This window comes from Lynx canadensis, chromosome B1, assembly GCF_007474595.2.
Source record: "Lynx canadensis isolate LIC74 chromosome B1, mLynCan4.pri.v2, whole genome shotgun sequence".
NCBI classification, from domain to species: domain Eukaryota; kingdom Metazoa; phylum Chordata; class Mammalia; order Carnivora; family Felidae; genus Lynx; species Lynx canadensis.
Window position 1 is genome coordinate 7,890,929 of NC_044306.2, and position 15,844 is coordinate 7,906,772.

The 15,844-nt window shown below is 42.3% G+C and overlaps 1 protein-coding gene across 3 annotated transcripts in view; it reads right to left on the reverse strand.

Annotated features, from left to right (window-relative positions):
- Positions 1-7,051: 7,051 nt before the first annotated feature.
- The window catches only part of VEGFC (vascular endothelial growth factor C), a 113,459-nt gene continuing 104,666 nt past the window's right edge, over positions 7,052-15,844 (reverse strand). For all 3 annotated transcript variants that reach the window (XM_030312083.1, XM_030312084.1, XM_030312085.1), the window contains exons 5-7: positions 11,282-11,388; positions 10,643-10,976; positions 7,052-7,562 (exon numbers count right to left, since the gene is read on the reverse strand). In XM_030312083.1, the coding sequence (XP_030167943.1) occupies positions 7,448-7,562; positions 10,643-10,976; positions 11,282-11,388 (556 nt within the window). In that variant the 3' untranslated portion in view covers positions 7,052-7,447. The remainder of the gene's footprint in view (positions 7,563-10,642; positions 10,977-11,281; positions 11,389-15,844) is intronic.

Consider the following 15,844-nt stretch of genomic DNA (forward strand, 5'->3'; position numbering starts at 1 on the left):
AGAGGGTCATGGTATACGGATTTGGTCCAAGAATAGTGCCTCCTGGCTGGAGGGAGGGGGCTGATTATAAATCCAGCCCAGAGGATGCTTTCACCCTGCTCAGGCTGCATTGTGTTTGTGCTTTGGTCTAAGGCTGTCAGATAGGCAATTGAAAAAAAAATCTAAACATTTCCCCATAAATCCTGTTTTAAGCATTCTTAAGGCTGGGGCACCTTTGCACGGGGGTTAAGAACTTGGTCCCTCTCCTGATGAGAGCGCCGTGACCTTGGTCGGTGTTCTGAGCGCACTTGTCCCCCGGTCCAGGAGAGGAGCCTTAATGCTCCAGGATTTTGGCACGTCAGCCACAGCTGCACCTGTGGGAGATGATGGCTTTGGCAGAGAGCGAGAGGTCGTTAAAGTAATTCGGTCACGTAAACCTCCTAGCGTAGGGCAGCGATTTGAAAAAAAGCACTTGTGAAGAGCCTTTTAAAAAAAAGAATGTTCCCCCCTCGATATCTTCCCGTGAAGCAGACGAAAGCCTGGCTGCCCAGGACGTGGCGGACATACGCTGACGGTCACTGTGGAAGCGGGCGGGATGCCACCCCTCGTGATGGCCAGCCCGGGGTTTCTTAGGGACTCTGCCGCTCTGCTGCTCGTCCCCAGAAGGACCTTGAACGGTTCAGGGCTGCGGATTCGCTATCTGTAAGAACGAGAGGTCGATTTCTATCATCGCTAAAAACCTCTCCCAGGTCTAGCTCAAATTCCGGAACTATCTCGTTTGTTGAAGAGCACTCTCCCACCTCCACCATCTCTTCAGCTTAATGAGGCTGCAGATGGCCCAGAGCACAGGCACTGTGTGTCCCCTCGCCGTGGGGATCAAGGGGACTTTGCTCGCCTGAGCCCTGGAAGGTGACTCATGACGGGGGCAACAGCGCTTGTCCGCCTCTCTCACCCAGGGCGAGACGGTCTCATAACTTGTTGTTTAAAAAAGATCACAAGGAGACTCTCAAGTTCTCTGAAATTCATGGAAAGACGCCTGCTTTAAGTGCAGAGATGAGGACATTCTTTGTTTCCCCAAGACCTCATCAAAAGCTACGCACCTCGATGTGAATGAGGTGGCATCAGGGTTTTGCCACGTGCACAAGTCAAGACGGACGTTCCTTGGTGCCAAGGATCCTGCGTCTTACGCCAGACTTTTCCCAGTGGAACTGTCACATCACCATGGTGGTATTCGTCGTGTTTACTCAGGTTTACACCATAATCCCAGACCTGCCCAACAGATAGTGTGACTTTGCCTCGGCCATTCTTGTTCCCCAATCGCAGAAGTTTTTCCTGCATGTGTCAGGAATCCACCCCACCTTCTTTCTCTGTCGCTGTCCCAGCAGGTCACATGAGACCTCTTCCTTTTTTTTTTTTTCTTAAAATACTAGTGTGTTTGGCTTTTTGTCTCTCCTTTTCTTTCCCTTTCCCTCTGTTTTATTAAAATTTATTTATTTTGAGAGAGCGAGAGCACGACTAGGGGAAGGGTAGAGAGACAGAATCCCAAGCAGGCTCCCCTGTGACCTACACAGGGCTTGATCTCACGAACCCTGAGATGATAACCTGAGCTGAAATCAAGAGTTGGACGCATAACCGACAGCCACCCAGGTGTCCCCATCATATCCATTTTAAGATAGCATCCCCTACTTTTGATATCAGTCTGTCCATCCAACGCTTGGGCTGGAATCGGAGGAGGCTGGGAATGTGGAGTCTGACGTCCCCACATCCTGTCTGATCCCTATGTGCCTTCTCTGGCCTGTGATAGTTCCATTGAGCAGAGATTGTCACAAACATGTAGTACAAACCTCAGGCCGGGAATAAGGAAAAGAATAATCAGGGGTAACAGGTCATTGGGTAAGATGAGCAGGAAATAAGGGGAACAAATTAGTGGGTTGAAAAAATAAAAATCTGTCCTAGAAAGGAGATCGGAAGTATAAACAAGGGGGCATAATAGAGGACACGTTTGTCACATCAGGAAGGCTTTTGAAATCTTGGTGGCAAGACATCTCCATATGACACTAGTGCTGAAGAAAAGCTTATTTTCATTTTTATTTTTTATTTTTTTAATGTTTATTTATACTTTTGAGAGGGACAGAGACACAGCACGAGTGGTGGAGGGGCAGAGAGAGAGGGATTCACAGAACCCGAAGCAGGATCCAGGCTCCGAGCTGTCAGCACAGACCCTGACGCGGGGCTCGAACTCACGAGCTGTGAGATCATGACCTGAGCCAAAGTAAGACACTTAACCGACTGAGACCCCCAGGTGCCCCCCCCACTTTTTTTTTTTTTTTTTAGAAAAGCTTGTTTTTAAACAATGTGTCAGCCACATAGTTTTATTTAAGGAAGTGTGATGATAATCTCAAATTCCTACTGAATTTAAATATATGTTTGAATAGAAGGAAGATGAAGTTTTAAAAACATTAAGAATAGATATAGCTGCCTTAAAATGATGAAAAAAACCCAAGACTTTAACAGCACACTACAAATATGGTCAGAAAGTCTTCTAAAGTAGTGTTGAATAGGGGCGCCTGGGTGGCTCAGTCGGTTAAGCGTCTGACTTCGGCTCAGGTCATGATGTCATGGTCCGTGAGTTCAAGCCCCGCGTCGGGCTCTGTGCTGACCGCTCAGAGCCTGGAGCCTGGTTCAGATTCTGTGTCTCCCTCTCTCTCTCCCCCTCCCCTGTTCATGCTCTGTCTCTGTCTCAAAAATAAATAAACGTTAAAAAAAAAAAATTAAAGTAGTGTTGAATATACAGGAAACATTTTTAAAAGTATTTATGAAATTATTTCTGGCTGAGACCATTTCTAATTCTTAGGCAGCTAGTTATCATTTGATGGATTTCAAGGAAGTTCTTAATGGCATTTCATCATCGTGGCTATCGAATGAAAGACGTGATTGCTGTCTGTGTGGACAGTCGTGTCTTTCAAGCCCGATGTGTCATCAGCCCTGGTGGGCGAGCCCCAGGGTAGCATCTGAGCGTTTTAGCGTGTGTACTTCCAGATCATGTAGATGCCAGGTCCTGATGGTGCGGGCCCCATACCTGATGAGAGCCGATCACCAGAACTCCAGATGGCTACAACGTTCAGAGTCATCTGTGGCGCAATGGCTTGACCTGGATGAAAGACAGCGTATGGGCACCTGATTGAGGTTTGCACACGGTGCCCGGGGAGTGTTCCTTTCTGCCTTCTTTGGGAAATTTGCTTGTTTTTTATTTTTTTCAAGATAATTACCCTTTCCAACATTTGAAAGAAATTTTCCAGAGTCTCCCTGTGTGACCACCTTTGGTAAGAAATCAGGAAGAACGATGCTGTCGGCTGTCTAAATTAGTTAGCATTTAAGAAGTAGAGGCAGAAGGAGAGGAGTTTTCACGTATAATTTCTTAGACAAAACATTTTTAAATGATCGTTCTCTTGATGTCACTGGTTTCAAAGAACAGGGCTTTCTCAACATTTTAAGAAGACTTTAAAAAACATTAAAAAATTTTTTTCCTCTTAGTGGGGTCATTAATCTCAAGAATGGGGCTTCCTTGAACTTCTTAAAAACATTCTCTGTGTGTTTTCCCCCCCTTTGCATGTAGTTTAGTACAAACTTTGCAGCTTCAGAGGTGAGATTTGATACACCATTTTCACCCAGCTCTGTCCTTCCATAGAGTAAGAAGTTGAGACTCTGAGGGTTTTGGTGATTTGCTCAGGGGCACGGCCGAAAAGTCAAGATGAAAAAACGGGCGCATAATTCCCGATCCCCTACTCCTTCCATTGTTGTATGCTCTTTAGAGCCGATGAGTTGTGAGCAATTTTTTTGCGAAACTTGGGTTTAAAAAAAATGTCTTCAAGCCGTCTGGCCTCATTTGCCGTTCCACTCATTAACAGATAATTATTCCCCACTTGAAAAATATTCTTAATATACACTAAAACTTCCAACATGAACAGAGAAACTGGGAATTGTGTTATAAAACATGTCACTGACTTCCTTCAATTGTTCTCTGGGTGTAGTCTGTGCCTTCCTCAGAAACCATATTGGATTTATTTAGAACTTTCTAGAATCCATCTCTATAAAAATCAGTTAACACTCTTCTACTGTAGCAGAGTGAAATAACTTTTTTTTTTTTTTTAAATGTCCTTCTCATTTGCGGTTCAAGAGGTAAAGTCCCTAAACATCCTTTGAAAAGTCTGCCAGTGAAGGCTCAGATCTGGGTGGGACAGTGTGGTCACAAAGGTAAGGTGAGGGCAACGGACCCTTGTTCGGCTCTCTGCCCAGCACCTACTGGGTTGGGGAACATGCGAAGTTACCCAAGTAAGGAGTCGCATGTTTTGGGCAGCAAGCTATACAAGGCTGAAGTATAAGCTCTCTCACCTGCTGCGTCTGCCTCACCTGATCGGAGCAGGGACCCCGGAAGAGATGAGAGGAAAGCGTGTGACCCTTTCTCCTTGTGTTTAAGCGCATTCTGGGTAGGCCAGTGAATGCCGCTGACGGTCACCCCTCAAACTTCTGGTGTGAGTTATATGCACGTGGCAGACAAAGGTTATTTTTAGAAAGTCTAATCACGGATCGGTTTCACTCAAGCAGCTAGCAAATTAAAACCCCCTTCCAAAAAAATATCTGGAAGCTAAATGTTACACGACCGCTTTTTTTTTTTCCTAAGGTTTTTTTATTTTTACATAATCTCTAGAGCCAACATGGGGCTTGAACTTACAACCCTGAGATCAAGAGTCACATGCTCTGCTGACTGAGCCAGCCAGGCCCATTAGTCTTTTAAACTGAGAATACAGTATTTAGTTTCTAGACATAAAATTCTCTGTATAAACTCTTTAGGATTTGAATGTATCAAGTATCCCGGCAAGCTTCCAGTATTTTCTCATCGTTATCCTTGAGATTTGGCTGGGCTGGTATCTTGAGGCTCCTGGAGAGTTTACATTCTCACTGTAATTTTGTTTCAGTGTTTTGTTGAATCATGCTTGCTAACATTCTAAGGAACTCTAAAATCTCTAGTCTAAACTGGCACCACAAAATCTCAATTATTCTAATTTAGTGACGTGAGATTTTTATCATCCACATAAAATTGTTTGCAAGTATCTCTGGCAGTATATTGTTTCTGCTCATGTCATTTTAAATTTTGACCAAAATTATTACATCTCCAGGGACAAATTAAGTGTTATTTTTCTGGCATGCTTCATGATTTAAGTTTTGGTCTAGTGATTTCTTTTGGCTTAGCCATATATTCTGAGAAACTAATTGGCAACACATACTTGAGATTTTTTTAAAGCTGATAGTGGTCATTGTATCAGGTTCTCATATTCTTTATGCGGCCTCGGGGTTAATTTGAAACCTAGAATACACTTTCCCCCCTTAATTAGCTAAAAAATCAATACATTTTAAATGTACCAAAACTAAAAACGATTAACCAGATTCCCATAACATTACATAATGTTTGTTTGCTTACATTCTTGGCTCAAATGCGATGAAAAATGATTGAAGTGAATCTCCGCTGAATTTCACAGACGGTGACGATTTTACGCACTAGGGACCGTCTCATCAGGTGGAAAGATATTATTTATTACTCCACTTTTCCTTTGGTAAAATCATCCCTGAATTTGTGCTTGTGGAGAGATCTTCATAAAACTACAGCTTTTGTCAAATGTAAGCATTTTTTCTTTGGTATTTTTACCATCATCATTTTCTGCTGTTCACATGTTTGAAAATACCCTAGACCTTGGCTGGAACTTTGAATGTACAACACAGGTATTTTCTGCCTGAAGACTTGAGCCGTCCTCACAAATCAACAGGAAGATGGTCATAAATGTATAATGAGAGAATTTCAGAAGATCATCTTCCCCTAATACAGGAAGAGTCTTAATTTATAAATGAGATGTTAAAGTTATGCACAGCACGTAAGTGGAATTCTGCAAACACTGTGGACAACATTATTTTAGAAGTCAATACTCAAAACACTGAGGGCATGTCTAAGGCATCAGTCTGTTTAAATACTTTTCAAGAAAGCAAATTATTTTATGGCAAAACACAAGTACTACTATTTTGAGCAGTCGCCTACACCATTTAAAGATGTTCTTGTTAAACTTGCAAGGTTTAAGAGACTTATCTTCATATAACTATAGAATTTTCTTCTTTCAGGACTAATTATTTTTATGTATTGCTGTAGCTGTGTCATACCAGGAAATAATCCTGTCCATATGCAAACTACTCATCTGGTTACATTTATGTAGCCAAAATATTTGTTCCCAGAGAAAAGCATTTTAGCATAATGCCTTTTTAAAAACGATGGTGCGCCTGGGTGGCTCAGTCAGTTGATCGTCCGACTTCGGCCCAGGTCATGATCTCACGGTTCGTGAGTTCGAGCCCCGCGTCAGCTCTGTTCTGACAGCTCAGAGTCTGGAACCTGCTTCGGATTCTGTGTCTCCCTCTCTCTCTGTCTCAAAAATAAACATTAAAAATTTTTTTTTTAAAAAATGAAATAAACACTTCAATTGTGTTACCAAAATGTTTTCTTTTTAACACAGAAGAGCATTTAAACATGATCTCCAGTGTATTTTAAACGTGCCAGATAGGAGCATTTCCGCTTACACAAAGTGTTTGAGCTGGTCAGAAGAAGTCACATATCCGGGAAGGATTCTTTTTGAGTGAAATATTTTAAAGCCATTTTAATACATACTGAGGGATATTAAATCACATGAAGAGTCTGAATGAATCATCCCAGTGCGTGGCATAACTTTCATCTTGGGGACATACTAAGCAGACGAACTAATAATATGTTCCGTATTGACTCGCTTGGTTATAAATTCAAAAGTGTCATGTGCTACAGTATTTATAATTATTAAATATATTGAGATGAATTTAAATAAAATGGAATAGCAAATGTTGTCTCTCTGAAACTTTGTTTTCTAGAATCACGCTTTTTCATAGTCATCAAAATCTGACGTCTGGTTAGAGGAAAGGAAAAAGGGCAGGGGGAGGTGCACGTTTTCATATCATCAAGTTTTGCTCATCATGTAAGATAGTAATGGACTGAACTTACCAGTTTATAATACAGCTTTCGTTTTATTTTAAACATATTTGGCATGATATAAAAATATTGATCACAGTGAGCTTTACCAATTGTTATTGCTATAAAAATGAATGCAGAAACAATCTTTTTAGTGGAAATAAATTATATAGTCATTATTATTTTTTTTTTTTTAAATCACAAGAGAAAAACCTCAGCTGTTTGGTCCTTGGTAGAAAACCAGTCATTGAAAAGAGGTCTTTTGCAGGTGAGCTCCAGTCCATTTCTGTAAAGTTGTCCACACAGTCCAGCGAACCCTGACTTGTCTTGGTCCACAGGGTCCCACAAAGGTCTCTCTGTTCACGGACAGTTCGAGCGTGGCAACACGGTCTTCCAAGATCGCCAGGTGACAAGTTGGAAAAGAGCGCAGCCTTAGTTCACGTGTGGTCTTTTCCAGTACGAAGGGACACAGCGACACACTTCCTCACTAAATGTAAGTCCTTGTTCACAAGGCTTCAGTCGATTCGTACACGGTCGTCTGTAACAACTAGGAAAACAGAGAGGAAAGCGTTTGTGTTGACGACCAACGCAACGGATTCACGATGCTACAAACGCAGTTGTTTTTCTGCATTTAAAACGAGAACAAAGTTACTCATGTGACCATAGACCTTATCTTAGGTTTCTGTCTTTCTGAAGTTTGAGGCTGAGAATTAGAAAACCGAGGAGGACCGCAAAAGCCTAAAACCAGCGTTGCTGCTCGAACAGATGTGAGGGGGAGGTGATGTGAGCACTGGTTCTTTTGAAGTGTCCTCTGCTTTGTGGATGAAAGGAGCATAAAAGAGAGACCGGGAAAGTGAGTGTCGAAGTTCTGCAGATAGAGTGTGAGCCCACAGGCGTGGCGGAGTCCCCAGGAGTCTGGGTGCTTGTGCGGAACCCAGACTTGGAAGGGATGACCGTGGGCCCCAGTGGGGAGCCCCGCCCTCCCTTTGTTTCTCTCCACCCGGCAGGCAGCTGGCTGGCCACGGGGTCCCTGTCCCTCTCCGCCTGGGCTCCAGGGGAGTAGAAGGTGGTCTGGGGGAGGGGGAGAGGGACGGTGCTTCCCTGGGACCCCCTCTCTTCCCACCCTGGACTTCCAGTGGGGAAAGGGCAGATGCTCCAAAGGCCCTATTGCTCCAGTGAACGGGAGCTGCCTCTGAAGAAGCTTGGGGGGTGTGAGACATGTCCGGTGCAAGAACGGGATGGGCGTCCAGGGCGTAAGGCAGCGTGGCCTGGCAGGGAGATCAGAAGCACGCTACAGAGACCCTGCACGTGTGAGTTGGAAGTGTCATTTCTTGTGCTCCGGAAAACATACCTAGTTCAAGTGTTACTTTTTTTTTCCCCTCTAAGTGCAAATGCATTATTGTTGGACTACTGGTATTCCTTTACTAAAAAGATGCAATTCTCAATGATCAGTGGAAGCTGATGATTAAGGCAGTGGACAAAAAATATATACTCTGCCCCATTCCGACACTTTTGGAATACATATTAAGAAATGAGTGTCCACATTTTCAAAATATTATATGTTTTTGCTTCGATGTATACATATACACCTGGAAGTATATCCTTAGAAAAATGAACACAGCGTTTCAGTAAACAAAGTCTTCATGAAACAACGTATACTATTAGGAGAATTACAAAGATGGAAATCTTTTCTCTTAGGTTAATGTAAGAATTCTGTAGACAAGTATGGTGGCTCGTTTAGTCTTATGGAAAGATAAGATCAGGCTTTCCAAGTATAGTAGGGTCTCTTAGAAGGGTTCACTGTGCAAAATGGTTAATAATCTGTAGTAAGACTTAGTATACACAATATTCTGCCTTTTTGAAGTATCCTTCTGGGAGGCAGATACCCAGATAAAATTGGGATACAGTTGTTGCTCAAGATATTCTAAAAAGGAAACACAAGATCCCTATAAGATACTCTGACACAGTAATGGAAGAACACAATGTCATCCATGAGATACCTAGATTCACTGAAGTTCCCTTATGCAGCAGCTAAAATGTTAGTGTGGACAGATCATCGGCGACATAAATTATAACAGGAACACAAGCCTCACGAGCATCAAAAAGATGGAAATTTTACTTACTGGGAAAAGTAGTAAACATTAATGTAGGTAGGAAATTGTAAATACATGAAATTGAATTTTTTAAACATGTTTGTTTATTTTGAGAGAGTGAGAGAGAGAGCAATGAATGAATCCCTAGCAGGCTCAGAGAGAGAGAGAGAGAGAGAGAGAGAGAATGAATCCCTAGTCCCTAGCAGGCTCCATGCTGTCAGCACAGAGCCTGACATGGGACTCGATCTCAAGAACCATGAGATCACGACTGGAGCTGAGATCAAGAGTCGGATGCCTAACCGACGTAGCCACCCAAGAGTCTCCCCCAGCACCCCAATTTAAGTTTTAAGTCATGTGAGTGCTCGGCTGTTGCAAGGGCATTATTGCCATCTCTAAAGAGTGTGCTGGAAGAAGAGAAGCCAGTGTTGGCGATGACGAACCGACGGTCTGAGAGCTGAAAGGGCAGCGAGGAGAGTGAAACGTTATGTCAGCCAGGACAAAGAGGGGAGCTTCGAGAAAAAGTACACAAAGGACAGGTTACACGAACACCGACGTGTCCACTGAATTTGGCAGTGGAGTCTACGGATACCTTCCATAGAACTTTCTCATGGAATGCCAGGGCGTAACCTCGATTACGGCTGGTTAAATATGTGACAGATGCAAGAGGCGAACACAATTGCCAAGTGCCTAGGTCTTGGCGCAAGTTCGAAGAGGACCGAGCTTCGCTGCTAACATACGCTCGGCATCCCAGTAAGATGCTAATGAGATGTAAGTCCGGGAACGCTCATAAGCTGAGGGGAAAGAAAAGTAGTTGACGACGTCAAAAGTACGGGAGAGAGAAGGCCTGTCTGGCGGAGCAGGGTTGAAGAAAATGCCGGAGGCACCGATCTGGCTAAAATGCAGACCACCTCGCCCTCAGGTTAAAGAGGAAGCAGCTCAACCCTGGAAGGGTCTGAGTCCAACGGTCTCATTTTCTTTTTCTTGGTGGAAAAGGGGGCGGAAGCCACGTTTCAGGAATGAGTCTTGAATAATCTTGAGCGATATATTGATTTATTTCTCTAACGCCACTATTCGGCTTCACTGTCATTCTTTCTCGATACAACTCTACAATTAGTGGCACTATCCTGTCCTTTGAATATTTTGCATAGACGTTTCTGCACTGAGGACAGGTGTCCTGCATTATGATGGCATCATAATTTTTGGTGGGGGCGGCTGAGTGTCGTTCGGATGTTCCAGAAACGCTCGTCAAGGGACCGTCCCGCGCCTCTGTCTCCCTACCACTGTCACAGCCTCAGCCTCTGGGACAAGGATTGGCGCGTGTTCGGAGCTCGGATCTGGTTTGGGTTCCCAGGGCTCCTGTCTTGTTTTTCTCAGGAGTAAACACGGTCTCAGCGGAAGTTTAACCTTGGTTAGAAAATAACAGAATTCGCCTCCCAGAACTTAACTGGTCTCATTCCGAAAAGCAACTGCTCTTTTGGTTGAGAAAAACTATTCTCAGTAAGACAAGTGAATACGATTTATGAAGATTCCTTACCTGCATGTTTGGTGTTGGAATTTCTTTCCTTTTAAGAAGCATTTCTGTGAATTTTCCGTACACTCACAGGCACATTTTCCAGGGTTTAGGGGCTGACTCCTTGGACAGGTTCTTTTACATACGCACTGGCACGTGTCTTCATCAAATTCTCTGTTGGCCCCACATGAGTTGGGTAAAAGTTTGTTTTTACAGACACACTGGCATGAGTTTCTGTCTAGTTCTTTGTGGGGTCCACAGCCGGAAGGCCGGAGCCCCCCTCTGCAGACACACTGACACGTCTCTTCATCAAGCTCCTTGTTGGGTCCACAGATGTCATGGGATCCATCTGTAGAGTCTAGACAAATACAGTCAGACATCTTTACTATACCTTACTTAGCGCCGGGTGTGGTGGGAAACAATTAAAAGCACTTAAAAGTGTCTTCGTGTGTTTCATTGAAGGGTTGTGCACAAACATGGGTATGTTCCTTTACGAGGAAACTCAAAATAATCCCACTGTCAAGTAGAAAGTGGCCCGTTTTGTAGTCACTCGTTTCAGAGCAAGACGGTCTGAACACCATACATGTGCTTTTAACATTAACGTATCTGTTGACCAAAATAGAGACCCGTGGCAGTTAGCCTTTAAAACATCATTCTGCTTACCTTCCCCAGAATTAGAAGGAAAAATAAAATCTTGCTGAGCCAGGCACCTGCACAGGTGATCATTCCAGATGTAGTTTGTGGGGCAAGTCTTGTTTGCAGCCTGGCACCTGGGGGAGAGAGAGACACACGAATTAATAGTCTAACTGGTACGCAGAAGGGATCGTCTCTGTTCTTACCGACGTATCGTAAAGCCAATGCATGCTTGTGAAGAAGCTTTACCATGACAGAAGGATGTATGAAGTGAAATGCGAATATTCCCTCTCAGACTACCCTCCTCACCCCCATGTGCGGCCAAATTCTAAGCCCAGCGGGGACCACTCTCGGTGGTGTGGTCTTGTATCACTTCCAGACTTTTATCGGGTTAAGGCAAGTACATTTACTTGTATGATCACGTAGTGGTTTAGCTTGTGTACAAATGGAATAAGCCTCTTCTATCACTCTGGAATTTCTTTCTTCCACTAAACAATATATTGTGGATATCTTCATAGGTTACATCATCATGTACTGTCACATCCACTGTTTAGTGGTGACACAGTAGTCCATCAAATGGATGTACTATGAATCTCCGATTGGTAGCTAATGAAATTGCTTCCTACTTTTGGCTTTTTCAAATAATTCGATAGGAAACATCTTCATACATTTACCTTTACTGACCTTTCTTTTTTTAATTTTATTTTTTAACGTCTATTCAGTTTTGAGAGAAAGAGACAGAGTGTGAGTGGGGGAGGGGCAGGGAGAGAGGAAGACACAGAATCCCAAGCAGGCTCCAGGCTCTGAGCTGTCAGCGCAGAGCCCGACGCAGGACTTGAACTCACGGACTGTGAGATCATGACCTGAGCTGAAGTCAGATGCTCAACCAACTGAGCTACCCAGGTGCCCCTTTCCTGATGTTTCTGAAAACAGATACCTATAACTATAAAGTGTCCGTTAATACAAATTTCCACTCTACACTCCACCAGAAAGGCATTGAAGTCTTGTTAACGCTGCTGTTCTAGGTTTTCCTCCCTCTCTCCTTCCTTTTCTTCTATCCTCATTATTTCGGTAAAAGTTATGAACATACGGGCTTCAGTCAAGTACACCAAGCGCTCTTTTGCTGCAGCTGTCCCACTGTTGGCTAACTGGGCCACCTTCATGTTGACGCCTGTATGAAACGAGCCCTCTAGTTTGAAGCTTCTCTGGCATGAACAGATGTCACAAGCTCATCTTGCCCATTTTCCCCCTACCCCCAGAATCAGCCATTCTTTCAAGGGGCCCTAATGCTGCTTGTTGGAAAATGGCATTTGGGATTAGGTCCGTTCAGTGACATCAGGTTACACTGACCTTTGTGGGGCACAGCACTAGAAAATGCCTGTATATCCCATAGAATGTCTCTGTAGGTAATGTTTACCCAATAGAAGGATTCTTGGCTCCTAATATCCTAACTTAGAGTGTATATAAATCTCTTACTACCTAATTGTTCAGCTGAGGTTGGTGCAGGGGAAATAATTATACAATTATATCTTCCACACTCAGTATCGTGAACGACAGGTGACAGGAGAGTGTTGGGTTACATTCCAAACTGTTAGAACATAACATCATCTTCACAGGGCCACTGAGTGTAAACAAACAGGACATGTGCTTTGGATGGTGCTAAGAAAAGTTTCAGAGGCCTACTGTGTGATGAGGTAATGACACATCTTTCGTTAAAAGACAGCCTGATGTCTTGAACAGCACCACAGAAAGGAATTTTTGAACAGTGTGAGCACATCTATATTTTGCAACCACTGTTTCCTGGACAACCACTTCTGGGAATTTATGGGAACTCTCCCACCCAGCAGTCTCTACAGGAGCCCCAAGACCCACAAAATCTCTACTGGTTCCATTCGGTATGATTGTTTCCCTAAAACACCTTCCCCACAGCACTGCGAATGGCAATGACTGTCTTACCCTTACCCCTCCTTCCTTGTGCCTTTCTTCAAGGGTCATGTCTCCAGCTTGATGAAAAACCATCTGTGATGGAAAGTTTTCTTGAATTTTTTGATTTGTAACAAGTCTTTGAACGCTGTGTGCTATCTGCTTTCCCGTCTCATAAGCTAATTAATTTCTCATTCAGCATGCAAATAATCCAAGTAACCACATATAAAGCAACTGTGTGTTAACAACTATGATAACTGCTGGATGATCAAGGGAATAGCGTTTGAGCATTTTAGATCCTATCAAGATGGGATGTTCCTTTTCCTACAGATAGTTAAGTTATTTTGTAGGGGATTAGTTGTGTTTGGGGTTTCCCTACAATACTTTATAATTCTTCCCATTTAAAACAATAAAAGATATGTTTGCAATGTATATTTTTGGAAATAGGTTATTGATTTTAAGTAAAAGATACATGTACCTATTTTTAGGAAAAAACAAACAGTCACAGAGCTATGTCCAAATACAATGTAGCATTACTGGGGTTTTAAATGTACCCCTTTGACTTCATACTAATAACTTCCATTAAAATCTTTGTTACTAACAATATTTATATTTTCTAAAGTATATATAAGAATATATTTGCCTTATATGCTACATGCCTTTTTATTTATAATTTTATTTTTTGAAACATTTATGTGATTTCAGTTAAAATTATGAGCAAATATATATTCAGAGGATTCATTCTGACCCACGTCCTAAGCATGCAGATACTTTTTGTAGCTTTTTGTTTTCAGTGTTTCTTTCTGTAAATAAAGGAAAAGTACGTGCGCATGTATATCTTTTCCTCCATTCTGTTACGCAGAAGACAGCGTCTCTTACATGCTGTTCCAAACCTTGCTTTTCTTGTGAACAATATCCCCTGGGGAGCATTGTACTTTTCCGATAATTTTATGTATTCCCAAGAACAAGTCTCTACTTACCACATATTTTTGTCATTAGAATTTTCTTGGTTAATCACAAACCATTGTTCCACATAACATTTAGACAGTATCACTTTTCTAAAACAATATCGTTTTTTCCTTTATCTCCTTTCCAAAGTGTTAGTACCCTTCCATCAAATAAGATGCAGCTATGTTTGGTTACAGAATAATAACAACTAATACTGGCTGAATGAGCTTAGATTACTCTTCTGTAAGTGAAGAGAAGTCCATTTTGGCTGTATTGCCCTACTCTTGACATATACGTGAGTTAAGTAACACACTCCCATGTTGGTATCAGGAGGGCACAGCGCTGTGGTGGTTGCAGTAGAAGGGAATTTTCATTTTGCCAATACGTGATTTATACCGCCATTACCGAAACCCAGCATTCTCCCAGCTGTTAGCTGTAACCCACCAGTGGATCACAAATCAATTATAAGGGATGGGAAATGCATTCTTAATGTAAAAGAATGACATATATTAAAATACTACTAGAATGCACGCATAAAGATGGTTTCTGCAATTATATGCCACTTGTGTATATGCATATATATTTGTAATATATGTAATATGCATATATAAACATGTATATATAAATATGCATGTATGCACCCTCACACATACAACCTTCCCCCCTCTGCCACATGTGTATATGTGAATGTGGTAGCAATGTCAAATGCGTTCTTTTTTTACTTATGGTAGTTGATAAACACATGACTAAGCTATTTATTTTTTATGGAAAGAAGTATCCAGAGATCTAGAGATCCCCATCACTAGCCAAGTGAGACTGGTCAGTAGTGGGTTCTTTAACTGCAGGAGTGTGTGCTAACGTATCCGTGCTGAACTTTCAGTAGGTATACAAGGTTGTGCACCCTAAATAGATACGAAAATAAAACATTTCCTGTTTCCCATGAAGTGAGGAAAAAAGTAGAGTTTTCTAATATTTCACATTCTTAAAAATATAAGTTCAAAAATATGGACCATGTATAGAAACCAATGTAGGAATGTATTTCTGGAAATGTCACAACAAGGTATCTACTGTCTAGTTTTACAGAATGGTTTCATATAATCTGGCTACACTAGGCATTTTGACTTTGCACATTCATGTTGAGTAAAAATATAGTCTTCAACTATAGATGCTGGAGAGGATGTGGAGAAACGGGAACCCTCTTGCACTGTTGGTGGGAATGCAAATTGGTGCAGCCACTCTGGAAAGCAATGTGGAGGTTCCTCAGAAAATTAAAAATAGACCTACCCTATGACCCAGCAATAGCACTGCTAGGAATTTACCCAAGGGATACAGGAGTACTGATGCATAGGAGCACTTGTACCCCAATGTTCATAGCAGCACTCTCAACAATAGCCAAATTATGGAAAGAGCCTAAATGTCCATCAACTGATGAATGGATAAAGAAATTGTGGTATATATACACAATAGAATACTACGTGGCAATGAGAAAAAATGAAATATGGCCTTTTGTAGCAACGTGGATAGAACTGGAGAGTGTAATGCTAAGTGAAATAAGCCATACAGAGAAAGACAGATACCATATGGTTTCACTCTTATGTGGATCCTGAGAAACTTAACAGGAACCCATGGGGGAGGGGAAGGAAGAAAAAAAAAAAAAAAAGAGCTTAGAGTGGGAGAGAGCCAAAGCATAAGAGACTGTTAAAAACTGAGAACAAACTGAGG